The 25,726-nt window shown below is 48.5% G+C and overlaps 2 protein-coding genes and 1 pseudogene across 3 annotated transcripts in view; 1 reads left to right on the top strand and 2 right to left on the bottom strand.

The window, feature by feature from the left end:
• The window catches only part of LOC132237347 (CMRF35-like molecule 2), a 71,340-nt gene that overhangs the window by 31,183 nt on the left and 14,431 nt on the right, over window positions 1-25,726 (bottom strand). The gene's annotated exons all lie outside the window — the stretch shown is intronic.
• On the bottom strand, window positions 1,991-16,636 carry TREML4 (triggering receptor expressed on myeloid cells like 4). The gene is made up of 6 exons (XM_059699717.1): window positions 16,492-16,636; window positions 15,959-16,306; window positions 15,531-15,581; window positions 14,988-15,048; window positions 2,594-2,730; window positions 1,991-2,067 (listed from the first exon to the last, which is right to left on the bottom strand). Exons 1-6 carry the CDS (start codon window positions 16,550-16,552, stop codon window positions 1,991-1,993), a joined length of 735 nt encoding a protein of 244 aa, XP_059555700.1. The 5' UTR covers window positions 16,553-16,636.
• LOC132236622 (bromodomain testis-specific protein-like) lies at window positions 9,375-11,529 on the top strand (annotated as a pseudogene).

The following is a 25,726-nucleotide window of genomic DNA, read 5'->3' as shown; positions in this document are numbered from 1 at the left end:
TGCAGGCTCCTCCCCGACCTGGCCCCTAGTTGGGGCTCGTGCAGGAGGCAACCAATTGATGTGTTTCTCTCACACAAATGTTTCGTTCTCTCTTACAAGCTCCCTAAAAATCAATGGGAAAATATCCGCAGGTGAGGATTAACAAAGCCAAAGCAATAAACGCACTGATGTGGGTGGCTCTTTGTGAGATACGAAATGTGGTATCTACACACTTGGATTGTTTCTGGTAACCCGTTATCTCTAGTCACTTCTGAGGCTGCCTTAAACAGTAGAATTTATAGAGGTTCACTAACCTCCAAAGCAAAGGGCGCGGCAGGGGGCGCGCGTACTGGAACACGCTGCCGCACTGGGAAGCAGTGGCTGGGTGTGTGCACCCAGCAACGCGTGAAGCCAGCGCAGGAGAAAAGCATATCACAATTTCTTTTACGAAAATGAAAAACACAATCGCAGATACAATGCCAGAGGTTTTACAAGGTTACATTCAAATTCAAGGTTAAATGTCAAATGCATTAGAGCGGTTGCCTCAGAGCCATGGGCAAGTGGGGAGAGGAACAGGCAATAAAAATAAAGCGAAGAAATGAAGCAAAAGTGGTGCCTCACACGGACAGGTGATGGCCACGTGGCTGAGCTGAAAGGCACGGAACACGGGATGACCACAGCTCCGTGCTCTCTGCGCGGTGGCTTTCCTCCCGGCTGGTGCTCAGCGGTCTGCCCTGGGACCACCACGTCAGAGGTCCATGGGGGGCGCCGATTCTGAGTGGGCAATGCCAGGCCTTGCTGGATGTTAAATGTCCAGAATATGACACTGGCCTTTCCTTATTTCATGGCTGTGAGTTCCTCTTCTGTTCCCTAAAGCATTTATCTTTCACTCGCAGTCAATTATTCTGTTTGTCCAACTCGCTCTTCTCTTTTAGGCTATGAATTTCCTCACATGTAGAGCAGCAAGCAGAATGGATGCTCGTTGTTCCGTCTTTTTTAAATTGAGTTTATTGGGGCGAGATAGGTTAATAAAATTTCATAGGTTTCAGGTGTACAACTCTATAATACCTCATTTGCATATTTTATTGTGTGTTCATCGCCCCAAGTTAAGTCACCATTGATCCCCCTTCTTCTACCTCCCCCACCCCCCTTTCCCTCTGTAATTCCCTCTGGTAATCACCTTGCTGTTGTTTGTGTCTATGAGGTTTTTTGTTTTTTGATTTTGCTTAATTCTTTCCCCTTTTCACCCAGCCCTGAAGCTCACCTCCTCTCTGACAGCTGTCCATCTGTTCTCTGCATCTGTGGGTCTGCTTCTATTTTGTTTTCTAGTTTATTTTGTTCATTAGATTCCACACATGAGTGAAATCATGTGGTGCTTGTCTTTCTCTGACTGGCTTATTTCCCTTAGCCTGGTGCTCTCCAGGTCCATCCAGGTCCCATCTTCTTTGTGGACAAAAAATTTGGGGGTAATTGTCTTCTGCTCATGTTTTGAGCTGCTGAGTCATCTGTTCTTGCCATTTTAATTGCATCTGATTTTTCCCCAACTTCTAGGAATTCCTCAGTGTCTGGTCTGCTGGTTATAGCCTTTCTTATTTTCTATTTTAGGGTTTATTTTAAGTCATTTTGATCTCACTTTAAGATGTCCAGGGTGGGAGGAGGCAGGCCGGGACTCATAGGCCATCCTGCTCAGTTTCCCTAACACATTTCAGTTCAAGGGCTTGGATTTGGGCACAAGAGGAAATGCATAGGAAGTCATAGGCAGTGCAGAGGCGAGAAGCGGAAACCAGGAGAAATCGAGGTGTGCAGCTGAGATGGGGTGAGAGAGCCCGGGAAACCTTAGAGGAGCTGGGGCAGAGGAGCGGGAAGGTGCTGAGCAGGGCTTTGGCCCACAGCGTGAAGGTGTTGAGCAGATGCAGGTAACCCTGCCGTGGGTGTGGGTTTGTGGGAAGGTCAGGGCCGGGGGAGCAGATCTCAGGTACTCAGTCCCTGGATGAAGGGTCACCACGGTGACCTAGGAGCTGCAGTCGTCTCCAACAGCCTTGGGCTGCACAAGGCTGCGGGCTCCATGGTTAGGGCATCTCTTGGTCACTGGGCAGGGGGAGGAGAAAGAGGGTGCCTTCTGGATCCATGGGTGAGGCCAAATGCACCCAAGGGACCTGGGCCCGGGCTGGGCGGCGCAGTCAGAACCCTCCGTCACTGCTGCCCCCACCGTGTCCTCGTGACCCTGAGGAGGGAGGAAAAGGAGGAAGTTAACAAATGGAAGTGAATCCTTTCCCCACCATCTTGCCGGCCCTTGCACCGACTTCCAGCCACGCCCCTTCGTCCCCTAACCCTTCTCCCCTTCTCTCTGCTTTCTCCTCCTGCCCTCCTTCGCCTCAGGATGGAGAATGAGGCAGAGCCTGCGATGGGGGCTCAGGGAATGCATCTGTCTCCAAGGTCCATTCCTTTTGAATGGGAGCAGTGAGGCCAAAATTGTGAGAAATGATGAATGTTTAGATTAGCCACAGTTATAGATTTTCCCACCTTCGTGTCCTCTGGTTCCTGGCCATCTTTCCTGAGACAGAAGCTGTCCCAGCTCCTTGCCCCGCACCCCAGTCAAACCCCGCCCACTCACCCTGCGCCCAGCGCCTGTAGCTCAGGAGGACAAACAGGACGGACAGCACCAGGCCCTTGGCCACGAAGAGTCCACACAGCACAGCCCCCAGCACGCTGCAGGCAGCCCAACCAGGGGCCAGGGGGGAACTTGATTTCCTGGTGGGAGGGGAAAGGGAGGATGGGCCTGGGCTGGGAGGTCAGCTGCTCCTACAGCGTCCCTGAGCCAGGTCCTTGTGTCTGGAGTGGCTTGTATAAGGACACCCTGAACGGACTGTGCAGGGGCAATGCACCCAGGAGATGGGGACAGGGTTCCAGGGGTGTCTCTGGGCCTGTGGGGAGACTGGTCATAGGGAACCTGGGAGTCTTGAATGGAGGAAAAGCCTGGCTCCAGGCAGAGATAGGGATCTGAGCTCAGTGGGGTGAGAAGGATAGAACCAGGGGAGTAGGAAGAAACCTACCAGCTCAGAAAGGACAGGGCTGGCCTGGCCAGCATGGCTCAGTGAATGAGCGTCGACCTATGAACCAGGAAGTCAAGGTTCAATTCCCCATCAGATCACATGCCTGGGTTGTGGGCTCAATTCCCAGTGGGGGGCATGCAGGAGGCAGCCAATCCATGATTCTCTCTCATGATTCATGTTTCTATCTCTCCCTCTCCATTCCTCTCTCTGAAACCAATAAAAATATATTTAGAAAGAAAGAGAGAGAGAGAGAGAGAGAGAGAGAGAGAGAGAGAGAGAGAGAGAAAGGAAGGAAGAAGGAAGGAAGGAAGGAAGGAAGGAAGGAAGGAAGGAAGGAAGGAAGGAAGGAAGGAAGGAAGGAACTGGGCTGTGAGGCTGAACCATCAGCAGGAGGCTACTGAGGCCAGAAAAGAAAGGCAGATTTGGGGGGTATGGGGTGTGGGAGAAGATTCCAGAATCAGAGTGAGGCAGACCAGGTGTGGGAGCCACACAGAGGGCTCCAGGGAGGACTCTCGGGTTCCAGCAGTTGGGAGCCTGGGTCTGGTTCCTGAGCCGCTGGGGGACAGTTTGGGACCAACCGGCTCCTGCAACCTCTGGGCCTCACCCGCCCTGTGATGTCTTAGATGGTCCCTGAGATGCTTTGGGAATGCTAAGTGCCCCCTCCTCACTCTGTGGGGCTGCCCGGGAGGGAGGAAGGACTGTGGCCCGCCCACAGCTGGGCCTCATCTAGGCACCTCCAAACTCCAAAAAAGGAAGGGGAATCTGCAGTTCTCTTCTTAGCTCCTGCTGGGTAACCTCAGGCAGAGGCTAAATTAGCACCTCCTTAGATCCAAGAGCCAGTGTACCCAGTGTTCAGAGTGGGACCACCCAGATTACAATTCCTCAGATCCATAAGGGACACACTCACGGGGCAGACTCAGTGAGCACCAAAGCCCCACTGAAGCAAGTCTTGCCCCAGAAGGGTGTCTCCAGTACAGAAGTTCTCCCACTGCAGACACAGCAGATTCTCACTGCCAATTGCCTGGAGGTCAATTCCTCCCAGTGATCCTACAACAATCAAGGCATAGCTACAACAAGACTGTGCACAAAGCCCACAAGGGGGTGCACTAAGAGTGTCCACCTCAGGTAACTGGGGAGGCTGAGCCACTGGGCCCTATAGGACACCTAGCACACAAAGCCACTCTACCAACACAGGGAAGCATAAAAAATGTGGAGACAAAGAAACAGGTCACAAATGACAGAAATGGAGGAAAGCAAATGACTGGATATAGAGTTCAAGGCCACGTTTATAAGGTTTTTCAAGAATTTTATGGAAACCGCCGATAAATTTAGTGAGACCCTGGAGGATATGAAAAAAGACCAACTAGAAATTAAGCATACACTGACTGAAATAAAGAAAAATATACAGAGATCCAACAGCAGACAAGAGGATCCCAAGAATCAAGTCAAAGATTTGAAATACAAAGAAACAAAAAATACCCAACTGAAAAAGAAAAAAAGAATCCAAAAATATGAAGATAGTGTAAGGAGCCTCTGGGACAACTTCAAGCGTATCAACATCAGAATTATAGGGGTACCAGAAGAAGAGAGAGGGCAAGATATTGAAAACCTATTTGAAGAAATATTGACAGAAAACTTCCCCCACCTGGTGAAAGAAATAGACTTACAAGTCCAGGAAGCGCAGAGAACCCCAAACAAAAGGAATCTAAAGAGGACCACACCAAGACACATCATAATTAAAATGCCAAGAGCAAAAGACAAAGAGAGAATCTTAAAAGCAGCAAGAGAAAGACAGTCAGTTACCTACAAGGGAGTACCCATATGACTGTCAGCTGATTTCTCAACAGAAACCATGCAGGCCAGAAGAGAGTGGCAAGAAATATTCAAAGTGATGAACAGCAAGAACCTACAACCAAGATTACTTTATCCAGCAAAGCTATCATTCAGAATTGAAGGTCAGATAAAGAGCTTCACAGATAAGAAAAAGCTAAAGGAGTTCATCACCACCAAACCAGCATTATATGAAATGCTGAAAGGTATTCTTTAAGAAGAGGAAGAAGAAAAAGGAACTCTTACCATTTACCACAGCATGGATGGAACTGGAGAGCATTATGCTAAGTGAAATTAGCCAGTCAGAGAAAGATAAACACCACATGATCTTACCCATTTGTGGAATATAATGAACAACATAAACTGATGAACAAGGACTGATCCAGAGACGGAGAGGCATTGATTGGACTGTCAGGCCTTGGAGGGAAGGTAGGGGAGGGTGGGGGTAAGGGGGAAAGATCAACCAAAGGACTTATATGCAAGCATATAGGCCTAACCAATGGACACGGACAACAGGGGGGTGAGGGCATGAGCAGGGGGGGGGGCGGGGGCGGGGGGGGCGGAGTAGGGGGTAACGTGGGGATAAGGACACATATGCAATATCTTAATCAATAAAAAATATATATAAAAAAGGTTTATATTTTTCACATTTATTTTATATATTTAAATGTAATTTAACAAAGAAAAATCAACCAAAAAAATGAGTTCGCATGTCACCTCTGACACGCGTGTCATAGGTTTGCCATCATGGCCCTAAACCCTTAGGAACATAGGATGATGCTCCAGCCACTGAGCAACACTGGCCAGGGCGATTGTTTTAATTTTCTTTCTAATATATTTTATTGATTTTTTACAGAGAGGAAGGGAGAGGGAGAGAGAGTTAGAAACATCGATGAGAGAAACATCGATCAGCTGCCTCTTGCACACCTCCTACTGGGGATGTGCCCGCAACCAAGGTACATGCCCTTGACCGGGATTGAACCTGGGACCTTTCAATCCACAGGCCAAAGCTCTATCCACTGAGCCAAACCGGTTAGGGCAAATTGTTATAATTTTTAATATGCTCTGTCAGTTTTCTCGAGGGCGTCTACCAAACTGGGCACTTTGCCCGCTGGTTCGTGGTGCTTCCTCCTCATGAAGTATGTTCCTGTATGACTGGGCGTCTGTCGGGAACTCTTTATCTGTCCCCTTGTTCAGTCGTCAGTTCTTGCAGCAGCACCACTCAGCATTCGTATTACTTATTGGTACATCTTAATATTTGGTAGGACAAGTCCTCTCTTCTTATTTTTATATTTTCATGGTTGACATAGCTATTCATGCATCTTTATTTTTCCATATAATTGTTTAGTAAGTTTATCAAGTTATTCAAATGATAATTAAACTGAAATTGTGTTTGGGATTCCATTTAGAGACTTTTCATTTTGGGGAAACTGACATCTTTAGAATATTATTGTCTCATCCAATATCATAAATTATTTCTATTTATTGAGATTACTTACCTATGTCCTTAAGTGGCATTCAAATTTTTCTCTATAGAGCTCTTGGTTAAATTAATTCTTTCTAGATACGACATAGATTTTATTGTTAATATGAATCGTACTTTATTTTTTTTTTAATTAAATCTTTATTGTTCAGATTATTACATTTGTTCCTTTTTTTTTCCCCCCCATAACTCCCCTCCTCCCAGTTCCCGCCCTACCCTCCGCCCTCACTCCCCACCCACTGTCCTCATCCATAGGTGCACGATTTTTGTCCAGTCTCTTCCCGCATCTCCCACACCCCTTTCCCCCCCAAGAATAGTCAGTCCATTCCCTTTCTATGTCCCTGATTCTATTATAATCAACAGTTCATTCTGTTCATCAGATTATTTATTCACTTGATTCTTAGATTCACTTGTTGATAGATGCATATTTGTTGTTCATAATTTGTATCTTTACCTTTTTCTTCCTCTTCCTCTTCTTAAAGGATACCTTTCAGCATTTCATATAATCCTGGTTTGGTGGTGATGAACTCCTTTAGCTTTTCCTTATCTGTGAAGCTCTTTATCTGACCTTTAATTCTGAATGATAGCTTTGCTGGATAAAGTAATCTTGGTTGTAGGTTCTTGGTATTCATCACTTTGAATATTTCTTGCCACTCCCTTCTGGCCTGCAAAGTTTCTGTTGAGAAATCAGCTGACAGTCGTATGGGTATTCCCTTGTAGGTAACTGAGTTACTTTCTCTTGCTGTTTTTAAGATTCTCTCTTTATCTTTTGCTCTTGGCATTTTAATGATGATGTGTCTTGGTGTGGTCCTCTTTGGATTCCTTTTGTTTGGGGTTCTCCGCGCTTCTTGGACCTGTAAGTCCATTTCTTTCACCAGGTGGGGGAAGTTTTCTGTCATTATTTCTTCAAATAGGTTTTCAATATCTTGCTCTCTCTCATCTTCTGGCACCCCTATAATTCTGATGTTGGTACGCTTGAAGCTGTCCCAGAGGCTCCTTACACTATCCTCGCATTTTTGGATTCTTTTTTCATTTTGCTTTTCCGGTTGGATGTTTTTTGCTTCCTCGCATTTCAAATCATTGACTTGATTCTTGCACTCCTCTGGTCTGCTGTCGGGCGTCTGTATAATATTCGTTATTTCAGTCTGTGTGTGCTTAATTTCTAGTTGGTTCCCCAATATAAGATCGAGGGTCTTATTAGTTTTCGTGTAGATCTCATTAAGTTTATCGGCAGCTTCTAAACAGTTCTTGAGAGACCTTAAAAGTGTGGTTCTGAACTCTATTTCTTCCATTGACAATTTTGTCCTGTTTCTTTGTCTCCGCATTTTGTTATGCTTCCTTGGTGCACCCCCTAGTGGCCTTTGTTCGAAGTCTTATAGATAAATCTTGATTGTTGTAGCTAATTCCAGGGAGGGTTTGACCTCCAGGCCAAGTGGCTATGAGAATCAGCTGTGTCAGCAGTGAGAGAACTTCTGTCCTCTAGGGAGGTGCTAATCTAGCCTTTGCCTGAGGCTATCCGGCAAATGGTTCTGCGCTGGGCTTGGGCGGGGCGGGTCGCACAGGATCAACAGGGTGGGCCGGAGAGAGCAGTTATGGCGGCTCTCAGTCCTGTCCCCAGGGGCTCTGCCTGAGTCCCAGCACCCCCTGCAAAGCTCAGAGAGAAAGCTGCACTCGTTCTGACCGAAGCCAGACAGTCCTGCTTCTCCCGTTTGAGTCTGGGTCCCTAAAGACTCGCCCGGATCTGGTGCTCAGAGTCTGCGACTCCCTCCCGATTGAAAACAACAACCGCGCCCTCCACCGCCAGCCCGCTCCGCGCACTCCGCACCTCAGAATTTGACTTCAGCACTGCGCCTCCTCTGAGTGTCTGTATGCGTTTCTCTTTCCTCCTAGTTGTAGGACTTCCACTCAGCCAGCGTTCCTGTGGTTCTGGGTGATGTCCCTTCCGTTTTTTGGTTTCACTTTTGAAGTAGTTGTTCAAAGCAGCAAACTCCGGCGTTAACCTATGCCGCCATCTTGGTTCTCCTGAATCGTACTTTAAAAACATTTTTTTTAATCCTCACTCAAGTATATGTTTTCCATTGATTTTTAGAGAGAGTGGAAGGGAGGAATGGAGGGAAGGGGAGAAAGAGAGAGAGAAACATTGATGTGATAGAGACACATCAATTGGTTGCCTCCCACATGTGCCCCCAATCGAGGCCGGGGATCAAACCTGCCACAGGTACATGCCCTTGCCCAGGAATTGAACCCCCGGCCTTTAGTGTGCAAGCTCACTCTGTAACCACTGAGCAACACCAGCCAGGCAATCATACCTGATTTTGATTAGATTTTCTAAGTGATTATTTCTAGTGTAGATACATTACTTTTGATTTATGTCATTTGATCTTGTATTTAGAAGCCTTGCTGAACTCTCTCGTGAGATCGATGGTTTATGGATCCTGTTTATTTTTTTTAGGTAGATGACACTTTTCCTGTTTAATCTTCTTTCCCCTTATCCGTTTCCTTTTCCTATAGCAATAGCCTGCAGCTCTAATACTATCTTAAGCACTAATGGTGACTGTGAAAATCCATTATTTGAATTTATACTTTTTCCACTACGTAATATTTACAGTAGTCATGGCTATACAATCTTTACCAAGTTATTTCTTATTATTTTTAGTTTATTAAGGGTTTTTTCTTATGATGATAAGTGTGTTAAACTTTTCCAAATGCTACTTCGGCATCCATTGACTTTTTTCTTGTAGTTGATTAATTTGGTTCTTTCATAGGTAGATTTTCTGAAGTGGAAGAATCCTTTTGGCCCTGGGACAAACCCCCAGGATCATAATACGTCCTTTTTAAACACACTCTTGATTTCAGTAGCTGATACTTATTTTCATCTTTTACGCCATGCTAATCAGATAAATTAACCCATAATTTAATTTTCTTTTCTTCTCCTTCAGTGGTTTTGAGGCTAAGAGGACATTAGCCAATTAAAATGAGCCGGGCAGCTTTTTCTTCTTTGTTATTTTCTGCAACATCTCGTATAACGCATGAACCACATGGGAGCGTGCTGGCTGGTGAACACGGAGGTGCCGAGGTGGTGTCGCCAGGAGAGGGCGTGGACGCTGAGCCCTCCCGCTGCCCATGTCTCCCTGTGCCTGGCTTCCCTAGGCCTATCCTCAGTGCATCCTTTACAATAAACCTTGAAACGAACTTACAGACTTTCCCTGCTAAGACCTCAATCTGGGTTTTAAAAAGCAGAAATACTGTGAGAGACTGAAGTAAACTAGGGCACACATAATGAAACAACTTTTAGTATTATATAGGACAAGGACGTGATCTTGCAGACATTGGAAATCGGGATTTGAGGCGGTTAAGACTGTTTCTGCCAAGTAGACAAAGAGCTCCTACTGCTAACCCTCCGCCAACAGAGCATATAAATACTAAGAGAAACAGGCATTGGCCAATCAACTCAGTGTCTACCACAGGCTGTCTCGAAGTCTTAGTGGAAGCATCGTTTTTCCTGGCCTTTCAGCAGCCTGCGGATGCCGTGGACCTACAGCTGCCTGGGTATTATACCATCGTGAGAAGCCCAGTGGATTTAAGTGCAATTAAGAGGCGCTTCAGAAAGTATAGCAAGAACACTTCAATACGTCGTTCTCAAATTGTTATCTATACAACAAGCCAGGAGATGACAGTGTTCTTATGACACAAGCCCTAGAGGGGTTGTTCACACAGAAATATCACAGATGCCACGAGAAGAGCAAGTTATGGGTTGTAAGGAAAGAATAAAGAAAGGCACTCAGCACAAGGCAGCAGTTTCTTCTGTTAAAGAAAACGTCTCCCAAAGCGTTAGAAAAGGCATTTAAGCAGCAAGTGAGTCCCTCTGGATTTCCTGAAACATCTGTTTCTCCTTTAACTATGGCACAAGGTGCCCTGCCCAATGCTTCCTCACACGGTGGCTGGGGCTACAGGCGGCGTGCAGAGGAAATCAGGTACAACTCCTACAGCTTCAGTAGTTAAAGCAAGTGGTGAATCTTCCCCAGCACTTATTGGGGGGGGGGGGGGGAGGAGCCCAGAACAACCTCCTATAAAAGAAACTGCTGAGGAATGTGTTACCAGATTCTCAGCAACAAATTAAGTTGTAAAGAGTGTTAAAGTAACCGAACAATTAAGGCACTGCGGTGAGATCTTACAGAAGTGCCTGCAAAGAAGCACTTTTCACATGCCTGGCCCTTGGTGTTCATGCATTGGGACTCCAGAACTACCATGATATTGTGCAAAATCCAACGGCTCTTGGAAGTATCAAGAGAAAAATGGACAACAAGTATGTAAGATGCATGTGAATTTGCTGCAGATGCCAGGTTATTGTTTATGAATCGCGGAAGCAGTGACAATGGCAAGAGTGCTGCAGAGGGCTTCTGAAAGGAATTTTGCGAAGACCCCAGATGAACCTGTGGAGAGCATGCCTGTATGAAACATCAAAACAGACACCACAAAACCCCCTGGTGGGAAGGCGGTGTAACGTCTGAAGATGCCTGAGGTCAGCGCCTGGCGAAGCTCCAGGAGCAGCTTAGCGCTGTTCATCAACAAGTACAGGTTCTGCCCCAAGTTCCTTTCCAGACGCTGAAGAAATGGAATGAGACGCCTGGAAGGGAAAAGGCTAATAGGCAGAGATGAAAATCCAAGGGAAAAAGTGTAAGCAAATGAAATTTAAGGAAAAGCAATGAGCCAAAGAGAAAACAGCCAGTGTTGGCGCCGAAATCTGATGAAGATGATACTGAGCTATGAGCTATGGTGAGGAAAGGCAGTTAAGTCTGGATATAAACAAACGCCCTGGAGATAAGCTTGGGAAAGTCGTTCATATAATACCATCAAGAGAGCCTTCACTGAGACCTTCCAACCCGGATGAGGTAGAGACAGGCTCTGAGACCCTGAACACGACGCTGAGAAAACTGGAGAGTAGGTTGCTGTGTGTCTGAGAAAAAGACCACGAAACCTTGTGATAAGGAAATAATGATGTCCAAGAACTTCATTCCCAGGAAAAAACAGGAGTTGGAAAAGTGATTGCTGGATGTCAATAATCAGTTAAATTCCAGAAAATGTGAACCCAAATCTGAGAAAGCTCCATCCCCAGAGTCTGAAGGCAGCAGGGTGAGTCAGTGCGTCAGACGCAGTGATGCCCAATCAGGCCGCGTCCCTTAACTGCACCTCTGGTCCTGCGGAAATTTTTTCTTGTGATATTGGGACATATTCTGAAGAAATGTTTGTTACGTACCCAGAACATATGACTTGGATGCCACACTTATTATTTAATTGCATGTTGATGATCTCACTATTTTCCTTAAGAGATACTGTGTAAAATGAAACTTCATGCCATATGTACATGACTTATTGGCTTGTAATCTACACTAATAAAAGAGAAACATGGTAATTGGCGTACGACCACTACCCTTTTCATTGGCTAATCAGTGAGATATGCAAATGAACTGTCAGCCAAGATGGCGGCCGGCAGCCAGGCAGCTTGAAACTAACATGAGGCTTGCTTGCCTCAGTGACGGAGGAAACCAACATTCCCCGCCTGCAGCTGCAGGCCTCTGAGCCTGCAGTTTCAAACATTGTAACAAATCCCCCTGGACTTCAGCCAGTAGGGTCGCAACGTTGTAAGCAAAGGCCAGAAACCTACTTTCAGCAGCGGAGGCCTAAGAGCTGGAGCCAAGCCTCAAGCTAAAGCTGGCCCAGAATTAAAAAAAAAAAAGGAAAAAAGGAGCGGTTGGGAGCTTCAGTCACCCCCAGTCTGAAAACAGCCCTCAGCCCCACACCCAGACTGGCCAGGCACCCCAGTGGGGACCCCCACCCTGAAGGGTGTGTGACCAGCTGCAAACAGCCATCATCCCCTCACCCAGGCTGGCCAGGCACCCCAGTGGGGACCCCCACCCTAATCCAGGACACCCTTCAGGGCAAACAAGCTGGCCCCCACCTGTGCACCAGGCCTCTACCCTATATAGTAAAAGGGTAATATGCCTCCCAGCACCGGGATCAGCAGAGCTGCGAGGCCTCCCGGCACTGGGATCAGCGTGACAGGGGGCAGCACCCAAACCCCCTGATCGGCCCTACTCTCTGTGTGACAGGGTGTGGCACCCCAACCCCCCACGGGCCCTGCTCTGTGTGTGATGGGGTAGAGCCATAACCTCCCCATCGGCCCTGCTCTGTGGGTGATAGAGGGTGGCGCCCCAACTCCCTGATTGGCCCTGCTCTGTGGGTGATAGAGGGTGGCGCCCCAACCCGCTGATCCGCCCTGCTCTGTGTGTGACAGGGGATGGTGCCCCAACTCCCCTATCGGCCCTACTCTGTGCATGACAGGGGGGAGCTCCCCAACCCCCTAGTGGGCCCTGCTCTGTGTGTGACAGGGTATGGAGCCCCAAACCCCCTGATGGGCCCTACTGTGTGCGTGACAGGGGGCAGCGCCCCAACCCCCTGATTGGCCCTGCTCTGTGCGTGACGGGGTGGCGCTGCAACCTCCCCATTGACCCTGCCTTGAGTGTGACAGGGGGCGGTGCCCCAACCCCCCAATCGGCCCTACCCTGAGCGTGACTGAGGGTGGAATCACAACCTCCCAATCTGCCCTGCTCTGTGCATGACAGGGGGCGGCGCCCCAACTCCCCAATTGGCCCTGCTCTGAGCCTGACCAGGGGCTGCACCTAGGGATTGGGCCTGCCCTCTGCCACCCAGGAGCAGGCCTAAGCCAGCAGGTCGTTATCTCCCGAGGGGTCCCAGACTGCGAGAGGGCACAGGCCAGGCTGAGGGACCCCCCCTCCCCCCCGAGTGCACAAATTTTTGTGCACCGGGCCTCTAGTCCTATATAATAAAAGCCTAATATGCTAAGTGCCCAGTCGACCAGCATTTTCTATTGTTTTAGAATTTGTCCACTCCTGGGATTTCAAAGAGTATTCATTCAGGATAGATTTATTTAAAAATCTTTGTAGAATGTGTGGCTATTTTCTTCTTTTTCTTCAATTTGATGTTTTATTTATATATTTAGCTCTGTCTCATAATTTTTTATATGTAATGTTTATACTTTCATGATATATTATTATATACTTAATTATTTATATATAATATATCAATAACTATTATTTTGTTTCAAAACATGCTATTTTAGCTTCAGTTCTATGAATTCGCAATTTTATTGCATTATGTTTAGAGAATTTATTCCATATCATATTGATTCTTTGGAATTTATTCAAGCTTCTTTATTTCCTCATACAAGGTCTACTTTTGTAAGTGGTCTCTGTGTATTAAAAAAATGTATATTATTTGTTTTTATTTACAGAGTGTTTTATATATGCGTGTGCACATGTATATTTATAAATAATGTATTTTATTAAATACTCATAATACATTTATAAGTTGAAAACATTTTAAAATTTTAAATAGATATTTTCTATATTTCAAAATAGCATTTATTTTAAGATATAGTTTGTTATATAGTAGAGGCCCAGTGCACGAAATCTATGCTGGGGGGGGTGTCCCTTAGCCTGGCCCGCACCCTCTCCAATCTGGGACCTCTCGCAATCCGGGACAGCTGGCTCCTAACCGCTCACCTATCTGGCTGCCTGATCTCCCCAAACCTCTTTGCCTGCCTGCCTGATCCCCCTAACTGCCCTCCCCTGCCAGCCTGATTGCCCCTAACTGCCTCTGCCTCTGCCTCCAGCACTGTGGCTTTGTCTGGAAGGACATCCGGATGGATGTCCGGAAGATGTCTGGTCTAATTAGCATATTACCCTTTTATTAGTATAGATTATAAATATATGTTATAATAAATATAACATTTGTGTTATATAAATATGTATGATACCTGAAATTTATTAATCTTCTGGTTTAGAACTTCAGTTCCTGTTTACTTTTTTGCGTCATTGATCTATATACTCTTTTGAGAGGGATGTGACTCTGCAACTACAATTATTTACTTTTCCTTGCAGTTCTGAGAGTGCGGCTTGGTATATTTTATGGCCATACATGTAGGTACATATATTTATGATGGATCTATTTTCTTATTGAGGTGTGCCTCTTATCAGTACTTATTATAATCCACCTGGCTTGGAGTTTAGAGAAGAAAGGAATTATGGAGCAAATATCCATGGGCAGTTGGCCATCTATTTCCATCAGTGCTCCACTGCTTTTGCTGCGCCTCCTGGCCCCCTGGCGGACCTGTGACCTGGGCTGCTGCAGCCTATTTCTGTGGCGAAGGAGAGGCCATGACAGTCTCAAGGTGCATGACTGCAAGAGTCAAGAGCAGAAATCAAAAGTGTCCTCTCACCTGTTTCTGGCTATGGCTCCAGCCACTGTTTGCCCCAGACATGCCCACCATTCGACACACACCGACACAGCCTCCAGCTCCCACAGTGTTTTGGTTCCATTTGGTCTCATTCCAGAAATCCATGTCTACCCTTTCTATAGTTCCTCCAGACTTCATGACCTGTATCGTCCTCCCCATTTCTCTCTCCCCAACTTGGCATCTGAGCCCCTGGGGCTTCTCTGCAGCACCCTTGGCCTCAATCATCTTGGAAGAATCTTGTGTTTCCTCTTCATGATTCTGAGGCTGCACGAGCTACCTGGCCATCCCTTCAGGACCCTCCCTCCTGGTGAGACTCCTGACCTACCTGAGCTCAGATCCATTGAGGGAAGGGGGACCAGAGGTCCCCTCTGGAGAAGTGATCAGAACTGAGAAAGACATAAAAAAAACAATGGCTGCTCAGGAGACCAGAATCCAGCATGGGATTAACCTCCAAACCCTTGGAAGGATGTATAGAGGAGACAGCACCTCAGGGCCCGGTAGGCCAGGGGTAACTGGGGCTCGGGATCATTACAACCAACTGAAGCCAGGCTGGCACTGGCCCAAAGAGAGGAGTTTCTCCCCGAGCTGGTGGTAAGCAAGGGGCGGAGCTGGGACATGCAGGTACAGGGTCTTTTAGGATAGACTTGCCTCTTGGGACACCCCGCCCATCCACGGCTGTCTTCCTGGTCAGATCACATGGGGCACATTTTCCTCCCTGGGTCTTAAGCCCTGAATCCAGCTTCCACCAGCCCCGGCCCAGGGGCTCAGGCCCCAGCAGCAGGCTTCCATGGTGCCCCCTTCCCTGAGTCTGAGCTTCCCAGGCTACTGGCCACCCTTGTCCTCTCCTTGCACTGAGACTTTGACCTACCTGTCCTTTCCAAGGGCCAGGTGGTGGTCCCCATCGGAGAAGGGGTCGGGGCTAGAGAGAAAAGAAAGTAGGCAATGACTTTCTGGGGCCAGAAGACAGAATGGGGTCTGGTCCCAAAGCTGTGAGAGGAAGTAGACGACCCAGAGATAGTCCCTTGGGGTCCCTTGGGCCAGGGGTGACTTGTGACTAAGGTCTGTACACCAGAGGTGTTGGTGTGTGTGTGTGTGTAAGAAAAAGAGAGTCATAGAGAGACTCCTGGCCAGTGAGTCCTAAGCCTCTCTTCCCACCAGCGGGAGCCGGAATGGGCAGAGAGGAACAAAGGCGACAGCCCTTCTCCGGAGACAGGGGGCTCAACCCCCTTGGACATCTGGAGCGGTGTTTGGCCCAGGCCCTGGGAGGGAGGGGCCATTTCCTAGAAAGGAGCTTACCTGGAGACACCAGCAGGCTGATGTTTCTGAGAACAGTGACGATGTTTTCAGAAGAGTTGTAGGGTCCACACCAGTAGAACCCGGAGTCCCTCTCAGTCAGCTGAGCCATGCTGATGTTGAAGAAACCAGCATCTGGCACGTCCCAGATCGTGTAGCGAGAATCCTGAGTTACTGCTGTTCGGGGCTCAGAGCTGGTGACTAACATGGTACAGCGATTTGGAGATATCTGCCGACACCAGGTTTTCTGCCTGTAGGGTCCTCCCGCGGGAGAGTACTGGCATCGCACCGAGAGTGTCTGCCCCGCCACGTCACGGAGCTCCTCAGGCACAACTTGCTGTCCCTGGGAACCTGGAGAACAAGGCCTCACGTCAGGGCCCTGGCTGGACCCAGCCACCCCCGTCACAGGGTGTGGAAGGAGAGAAGGACCAACGTCTGATGCCCACACCCAGAAAATGGTCCCCAAAGCCAGCCCCCTGGTCACAGAGCCACCCTGCTCCCAGTCCCCGCTCTCTCCCTTACTTCCTGCATCTCACCTGAGGCCAGGAACACCAGCAGGACAGGTGGCAGAAGGAGGCATGGGGCTCCCCAGGCCATGCCACCCCCAACCTGTTTCTGACGGCGGCGGACAGAAGGAAAGGGGAGGCCTCGGGGGCGAGGGAACCGGACGCTGGACCTAATTCTGCCCCAGCGTCCCAGCGTCTCTGAAATGGGAGAATTGAGAAAGCCCAACACCTTGACTGGGGAAGTGGTTGGCCCAAGAGGCAGGCTCTGTGGGCGAGGGGAGGGAGGAGCAGCCAGGCCTGGGTGGGGGGCCACTAGCTGAGGGTCTGTCGCTGGCCTGGAGCCCTCAGCTCTGACTCAGTTGCTTCTTTTTGCCTAACTTCTCCCCATCTTTATCGCTCCACGCCGTCCACCTAGCACACTCCTTTGTTGTTGCTGGTGGAACCTCTGCGAATGTCCAAGAAGAAACCATGGTGCAAAGAAACGGTTCCTCTTTTTTGTCTCTCTGTGCAGCCTATGAAAGGTTGGGGGCCCTTGGTGCCTGACCGCAGTCATGAATTCCTCTGGTACCCAGGGTAAGACAGGGCCCCCACTCCCAGGCAAGGTAGGTCAGTAATGTGCTTTTACTCTAGGAGGTTGGGGAGGGCAGAGTTTCAATTCCAGGGACTGTAAGGATGGTCCCTGGGAAAGGTGGGGTCCAGGGGAGGTGGGAGGGAGGAAAGGGAACCCTGAATGGGGGGATTCTCAGAGGGGAGGGCAGGAGGCAGTGGGTCAGTTGGGTTGTGGGAGGAGAAGGCAGGGAAGGGGGCTCCACGTCATGTCCATACCTTCAGCTCTCACTCCCTAATGGTGCTCAATCAATTGGTGTTGATTAAAGGCATTTGTGAGTGTGGGAAAAGAGGAAACATCTCTTCGTTTTAATAATGTGTGTGTAACCCTAACTGGTTTGGCTCAGTGGATAGAGCATCGGCCTGCGGACTGAAGGGTTCCAGGTTTGATTCCAGTCAAGGGCATGTACCTTTGTTACGGGCACATCCCCAGTAGGGGGTGTGCAAGAGGCAGCTGATCGATGTTTCGCTCTCATCGATGTTTCTAACTCTCTATCCCTCTCCCTTCCTCTCTGTAAAAAATCAATAAAATATATTTTAAAAAAATAAAAAATACACAGCCATTACTTAAAAGATAATAATAATGTGTGTGTAAAAATGTATGGAGGGGAAAAAATGGCCAAAGTTGGAACAGCCTGAACAACAAAATAAAGTGGCTCTGAATTATAACCTAAAATATAAAATAAATACCCATGAGTTTGTACTAATATAAGTAAATGATTGAATAAATAAGTGGGGAGAATAGACAAATCTCCCATGCAAAAGAATCCCAATAATTTATGTTGACACTCGGTCCTTAAAGAGGGGCAGCGTAACTCCCCCTCCCTTAAGTATGGGCTGTCCTTAGTGACTTCCCTCCAAAGAACACGGAATGGAAGTGGGGTAAGAGTAGCTTACAGTGGAAAAACCTGGCACCAGTTCAGCCTGGTGATCAAGGGTAAGACCAACAGTGATTATTGTGTTGATAGCATGTACCCTTGCTAGGATGTGATGAGAATGGCACTTTACTCTGATCTTCCTCTCCCAAACCCCTCAGCCTAAGAGAAAAAAAAATCAAACAACTCTCAAATGAGGTGCATTACAAAATACCTGACCGGTACTCCTCAGAACTATCAAAGTCATCAAAAATAAGGAAATTCGCCTAGCTGGTGTGGCTCCGTGGCTGAGCATCAAACCAGGAACCAGGGGGTCAAAGTTCGATTCCAGGTCAGGGCACATGCATGGGTTGTGGGCTCAACCCCCAGTAGGGGGCGTGCAGGAGGCAGCTGATCCATGATTCTTTGTCATCATTGATGTTTCTATCCCTCTCCCTTCCTCTCTCTGAAATTAAAATAAATAAATAAATAAAAAGGAAATTCTGAGAAACTGGTATAGCCAAGGGCCCCCTAAAGAGAGATGATGACAAAATGTCACCAGGTATCCTGGATGGGATCCTGGGACAAAAAAAGGACATTAGGTAAAAGTTAAGGAAATCTGAACGAGGTATATGTCATAATTGATTGATTGATTGATTGTGACAATATGCCATGTTCATGTCAGATATTACTAAGAGTGGAAACTGGGTATCTGGAAACTCCCTTTAATAACGTCGTTACTTTTCTGAAATCTAAACCTATTCTAAAATTTTAAAAAATGTAGACAGACTATTTGTACAAAACCTGTTTGTAAATACTCAATAACTAACAACAAAAAGGAAAGTAATGTTTAAGAACGTAGTTTGGTTGGGCATAAAGAATACTGATCGCAGCCCTGGCCAGTTTGGCTCACTGGTTGGAGCATCAGCCTGCCTACCTAAGGGTCACAGGTTCGATTCCCCGTCAAAGGCCCAAACCTCGGTTACAGGCTCCCCAGCCCTGGTCTGCGCATGCAGGAGGCAATGGTGTTTCCTTCTCTCTATCTCCTACCCTCCTCCCTCTCTTCCATTCCCTCTAGAAATCAATGAAAAAAAAATATCCTCGGGTGAAGATTAACAACAAAACAAAAACAAGAACGTGACTGCCGCCGTGTAAGTGCCTGGTTAGCGAAGGCCGGCTGGCTGCGCTGCGCACAGACGACAGGGGTAGCCCTGCGGGGGTGGGATTCAGCCGCTGGCTTCCCAGCTGGTTGGAACCTCGCTCTCCTTCCTCGGGATCAGTCTTCAGAGCGTCCTGTTCGGGAGGGATTGCTTCACCTTCTAAATGAACGGACACTCCCCTCTGCTCAGGACCCCGTCTGTCCCTGAACCTCCCTGCCCTGGTCCTGCCCTGCACCTGGGCCCTGGGAGCCCCAGGGAGGAGGGAGGAGGGAGAGAGCTGGAGTTTCTGAGGCCAATGACCAGAAGGTCTGGAGCCCAAGCTGTCACTAGGCACCAGGACGCTGCCGGGTTAGAGGGGTATGGGGAGGGGTCTGCAGCTGCTGCCTGTCGGTGACCCTGTGTCCTGGCCATGGAGCTCAGGCCAGTGCTCCGCTACCCTGACCTACCCGGATGTCTTGGCTCCGTCAGAGGCCCCGGCCTGAGTCCAGACCCCTCCATCTGTACCCACCCAGTGAGTCCCCACATGGCTCCACCCCTGACTGCCACTGTGGTTCCGCCTCAGACTGTGCTGGAGCGTGTCCCTTCCCCAGCCCCTGAAATGCCTCCAGGGCCCGCTCCCCAGCGAGTCTCAGGGTGTGGAGCCACAAGGGGGCTCCTCTAGAAGCTGGTGCAGAGGACTGGAGTGTGTAGCCCCCCCGCCCCCCCACCTTCCCCGCACAACCACCACCACCGCCCCGTCATGGGTGCGCAGCGCCTGGCTGCACTCTAAGGCCCTGATCTGGCGCTGTTTTGTCACTGCCCTATTGTGGACACGCTGTTCCTCTCCGGATAGACAGTGTTTGAGCCCTGCCTTGTCTACCCTCCACCCGGGGCGCTGTCTGCACATGCTCCTTGGTCTGATGGGGCGGGGGCCCAGAGCGCATCTCCAGCTCTAGCGTTTCTCCTTGTGGAGGCTGAGCTGCATTGAAGACCGGGGCCTGGTCCGGGGTCTCACAGAGATGTCATAGCTGAGGTGAGCATTTGAATTCTGCCTTCAACACACCTCCAGGCTTTGCCCACCGCGGAGCAGCTCCCAGCCACCCCAGCTCCCTCCGTGTCCCCATCATCCATCCCTATGGGCCGAACTTGCCCTTGCCGAGGCCCAAGGACAAGGCGGCAGCAGAGGAGATTCCAGAAAAAAGGCAAAAGGACTGAGGCACCAAAATAACTGAGCCCTTTCTTCCTTTCTTTCTTTCTTTCTTTCTCTCTCTCTTTCTTTTCTTCTTTTTTTAAAATATATTTTTATTGATTTCAGAGAGGAAGGGAAAGGGAGAGAGAGAGAAACATCAATGATGAGAGAGAATCATTGATCGGCTGCCTCATGCACACCTCATACTGGGAATCAAGCCCACAAACCGTGCATGTACCCTGACCAGGAATCAAACGGTGACATCCAGGTTCACAGGTTGACCACTGAGCCACACCGGCCAGGCATGGGCCCTTTCTTTGAGAAAGGAATACAGTGGGGCCTTGACTTAAGAGTTTAATTCGTTCCGAGACTGAGCTCGTTAAGGAGCGCGTTAAGGAGCTCGTTAACTCGAATTACTCTATCAACTCAATGCAAAAAATCGGAGGAGAGCCGAACCGGTTTGGCTCAGTGAATAGAGCGTCGGCCTGCGGACTCAAGGGTCCCAGGTTCGATTCCGGTTAAGGGCATGTACCTTGGTTGCGGGCACATCCCCAGTGGGGGGCGTGCAGGAGGCAGCTAATCGATGTTTCTCTCTCATCGATGTTTCTAACTCTCTATCCCTCTCCCTTCTTCTCTGTAAAAAATCAATAAAATATATTTTTTTAAAAAAATCGGAGGAGAGACAGCTGGTATCTCAAAAAACTCGTTAGTCGGGACACTCGTAAGTCAAGGCCCCACTGTATTTAAAAATCAGAAGTGTGATTCTCTCTTTAAGAGGAAAACCTGCTTAAATTAAATGGGAACTATAAGACAAACTACCCAGGTGTAAAAGTACCATGTGCTCTAAAAAGTTTTCATCGGCGTTGAGAATCTAAGTTTATAACCAGGAACTGAAAGCTTTGCCAGCTGACCAGATAATGCATGAGAATATATATCTCTGTACATTGGCTAAAGGACAATATTCAAAATAGGACTGTCGAACGCTGGCTTCCCAACACAACCTGTTGCTAGGAGAAAGCTCTGTTTCTGATAGTTGGGAAGCCAGCGTTAGACAATGTAGGTAAGCCCATCCATGTTCCCTTTACGACTTATGTTCTGGGATGTTTTTAAAGTGTCCTTCCCTGATCTCACTCATTCATGGACAATAGAGACCATTATAAACTTTTGAACAATAATAGATACAGAGGCAGAGCTGCCTCAAACAGATTGTCAAACTGCAGCGGGAAGGCCGGGGAGGGTTGGGGGGCAGGAGGTAGGGGGGTAAGAGATCAACTAAAGGACTTGTATGCATGCATATAAGCATAACCAATGGACATAAGACACTGGGTGATAGGGGAGGCTAGGGGACTGTCTAGGGCGGGGGGATAAAATGGATACATATGTAATACCCTTTGTAATACTTTAAGCAATAATAAAAAAAATAATAAAATAAAGTGTCCTTCCCAATCTGAAGCACAATCATGTTTTGAATATTGTACTTTAGACAATGGACAAAGATACAGTTTTGACATTCACAACCACAACACAGAAATCTTTGCCCTCTGAGAGGGCGGGGTTTTGTGAAAGTTCACCTCAGTCATCCAGACCTGCGTCATCTGATAGGTTAGCCATTAAGGACGTGCCTATTTACATTAGAGTCTATTAAATTCCCTGAGAAAGATTCAGGTCCTCGGTCGCACTGGCCACGTGCCAGATACTCACGGCCTCTCGTGGCGGGTGGCTGCTGTGTTGGACGGGACGACGCAGGACATTTCTGTCATCCCAGGAAGTTCTGTCTGAGGGCCCTGCTTTCTAGCTTGTTGTTTCAACACAGCTGGTGGGCTAGCACAGCTTTCAGTTCCTTGTTATAAATTTAGCTTCTTAGAATACCGATGAAAACTTCTTATATGGAGTAAAGAAATGTTGACATGAATTGCATGGGGAGACTCACCAGTGTGGGGTTTTCATCCCTCCCACAATAGAGGAAGAAACACAGAATTTGCATGTCTATCAATAACCTATCATTCACAGAATCCTATATAATAAAACCCTCATATGCAAGTCAACTGAATGGTGGAATGACAGCCAGGAGGACTGGTTGCTATGATGCATACTGACCGCCCCCCCCCCCCCCCAGAGGAAGGTGACCTACAGCAGCAATCAGGGGGTGGGGACAGCCAGTGGGCGGTGCCAGGCCCCAAGCCAAGGTGGTGCCAGTGGGGCCCCCTGATTACCCTTCCCACTGGTCGCCCCACAGATGGCCCTGATTGCTGGCCAGACCTAGGGACCCTACCCTATATATTGGGAACAGTCTCTTAGATTTAAAAATTCAAACCTGGCAAGGCTAACACTGAACAAACAGGATGATGCAGTGATGACATGCATGGACTCTGGCTTGCACATTCTGTGGTCAGCCCTGATTCTGACACTTATAACTGTGTGACAAAGCCAATTACTTAACTTATCTCTGCTTCAGTTTTTCCACCCATAAGATGGGGAAAATGACACTACTGCCTCAGAAGGATCATGTTATGTACTGCTTTTTATAATCAGGGCAAAAAATTTTGCTGCCCATGCAACAGCAAGATGCCTTTCAACTGTATGAAAAGTATGGTCACTGGTGCATGCAACGTCCCAGATTGCAAGAGGGATGTCCGACTGCCGGTTTAGGCCCAACATCCCCCATGGGGTCCCAGATTGATAGAGGAGCAGGTTGGGCTGAGGGACCCCTTGCCTCCTGTGCATGAATTTCATGCACTGGGCCTCTGGTTATAAAATACTTGTCATTGAATCAAAATCAAAGAACCAGGAAAAATGTGCTAGAGATGATACAGTTTTCTATGTTAGTGCACATTTTTATGGAAAAGTGTAGCTTTGAGAGTCATTCCCAGAAGCTCAGAGGGAAATACCTATAAAATACAGCACATGAATCACTTCTATGTGTTTTCTAGGACCCGCACAAATGTAAATACATGTATGGAAAGTAGAGTGAAAGGACATATGCATTAACTATATTAAGAGGATACCTATGGGGCATTGGGTAGGAAGTGCAGCGAGGGGATGGAGGTGGTCAAAAATAAATTCCATAAAACCAGACGAACGGTGAAGTGCGTCCATGGGTGACTGTGTGCGTGGACTAGGATGTTGATAGTGGGGAGGCCGTGCACCTGTGGGGACAGGGACATATGGGCACTGTACTGTGTCTTTAATTTTGCTGGGAACATAAAACTGCTCTAAAAAATAGTCAATATTTTTAAATGACCCAGAAAATGAAACCTATATAATTTTATTAACCAAAGTCACCACAATAAATTTAATTTAAAAATAAAATGTATTTAAAATGACCATGAGAGTGATGGGTCTGCCAGAGGCTTCACTGGAGGGCCAGACACGCCCCAGCAGAGCGGGTCTGAACAGCAGCAAGGGAACAAGCACAGGTTCATTTGGATGACTCGTTGTGTCCCAGTTGTTTTATTTAATTTTTATAAAAGCCTAGAGACCCGGTGCATGAAATTCGTGCACGGGGTTGTGGTGGAGGAGCGGGGTTTGGGGGGGAGTCATTCAGCCTGGCCTGTACCCTCTCTCACAATCAGGACCGCTGGCTTCTAACCACTTGCCTGCCTGATCCCCCTAACCACTCTGCCTGCCTGTCTGATCACCCCTAACTGCCTCTGCCTCGGACCCTGCTGCCATGGCTTGGTCCAGAAGGATGTCCGGAATGACGTCCAGAAGGTTGTAAGGCTGTCCGGTCTAATTAGCATATTATGCTTTTATTTTTTTATAAAAGATAGTTTGCCATTTTCTTGGGCCTCTGATTAGTTCAGTGGGTCTCCTTCCTCAAAGCTCCCCACACTTTCAGCTCAGTACGTTTCTCTCAATAAGAAAGGGGCAGGGCCAGCCGTGAGCAAACTACAGCCCGCGAGCCAGATCCAGCCCGTTTGAAATGAATAAAACTATTGAAAAAAAAAGACCGTACCCTTTTATGTGATGATGTTTACTTTGAATTTATATTAGTTCACACAAACACTCCATCCATGCTTTTGTTCTGGCCCTCCTGTCCAGTTTAAGAACCCATTATGACCCTCGAGTCAAAAAGTTTGCCCATCCCTGGGCTGGGCAGAGACCTCACAAAAGAAGTTACTGAAGCCTTTTTCTTCCCTGAGAGATCAGTTTATTTGTTTGTTCGTTTGGGGAACAGACAGAGGATGTGATGTTTGCTAGGGGAGGAAGGCATGTCCGTCAGCTCCTGGAAGGGTGACTTTGCTGCTCCCCTGGGTTTGGCTCGCCTGAGGAGTGAGAGAAATAGACAGCATTTGCAGGTGATCCATCCATGCCAGTCCCGGCTTCAGCCTCCCTCCCTCCTCTGAAGAAAAGACTGGATTGCAGAGCAGCCAAAACCATGCTGGCCGCTCCCACCCCCAGGTCTCCCTGTCCTGGTGAGCCCAGCCCAGTGCCATTCACAGGGTTCCGGGGGCTGGGCCTGCCTCCTGGGCAAAGAAGTGGGCAAAGTCAGGGGGCAAACTCTGGGGAACCCCTGGGACATGGCCCCTCTGAGCTCTTGTCTGCAGCTACCATCTGGGTCCCCTCATTCATTTCCACCCCAAGCCCGGCCTCGGCCCCCACTCACCTGAGGCCCTGTCTTTCCGGAGAAGGACAAACAGGACTGAGAACACCAGGCCCTTGTTCAGGACGAATCCGCAAGTCAGAACAATAGCCATCACCTGCAGCTCGGAAAGGGCCAGGGCAGGCGGCAGTCCTGGAAGGTCAAGCACAGCGTTGGAGTCCTAGGTTTGACCCTCCTGAGCCCGAGAGGGTGGGTGTCCCCGGATGACCTGCTCCGAAGCTCAGCCTGCTCCCTGCCTCCTGGCCACCACAGCAGCCAAGCAGGGACTTTGAGGCTGGGCCTTACTTTCCCATAATCCTCTGTGCTGGCTCTCACCCTAAAGCAGAGGTTCTCAACCTGTGGGTCGCAACCCCTTTGGAGGTCCAATGACCCTTTCAGAGGGGTCGCCTAAGACCATCCTGCATATCAGATATTTATGTTATAATTCATAACAAACAATAATGGCAGTTATGAAGTAGCAACAAAAATAATTTTATGGTTGGGGGTCAGCACAACATGAGGAACTGTGTTTAAAGGGCCAGAAGGTTGAGAACCACTGCAAAGGGATCTACCTGGTCTCCAGCCCCTGATATCTCCCTTCTGCTTAGATCCTGCCCCCAGCTCCTTTCCTCTGTGGCTGGTTGATGGGCCTTGTGCTGCCTTGAGGCAGTCACATTCAAGGCTTGTGTGAGGGCTTCAGAAGAGAAATAGAGCCGAACTTCCCCCCGCGGGCATGCTCGCCCCAGCAACTGCCCCTCCCTGCCGACCTGCTCGCCGCCAACTGCCCACCCTGCCGACCTGCTCACCGCCCACCTGCCCACCCTGCCGACCTGCTCGCCCCCAACTGCCGCCCCCACCCCAACCGCCGGGCCGTGGTGTCACCTCCTGTGGGGAG

Source organism: Myotis daubentonii, chromosome 6 (assembly GCF_963259705.1).
Source record: "Myotis daubentonii chromosome 6, mMyoDau2.1, whole genome shotgun sequence".
In the NCBI taxonomy this organism is placed as follows: Eukaryota; Metazoa; Chordata; class Mammalia; order Chiroptera; family Vespertilionidae; genus Myotis; species Myotis daubentonii.
The sequence above is the reverse complement of the archived record's forward strand: the minus strand, read 5'-3'. Positions and strand labels throughout refer to the sequence as shown.

What these genes read in the sequence shown, in the direction of transcription:
- TREML4 (XM_059699717.1), bottom strand. Translation starts at nt 16,552, where the DNA reads ATGGCCTGGGGAGCCCCATGCCTCCTTCTGCCACCTGTCCTGCTGGTG. An exon ending in CAGCCTGCTGGTGTCTCCAG is followed by an intron (nt 15,582 to 15,958) that starts GTAAGCTCCTTT and finishes TTTTCTCTCTAG; the next exon opens with CCCCGACCCCTTCTCCGATG. An exon ending in CTGGCCCTTGGAAAGGACAG is followed by an intron (nt 15,049 to 15,530) that starts GTAGGTCAAAGT and finishes TGTCTTTCTCAG; the next exon opens with TTCTGATCACTTCTCCAGAG.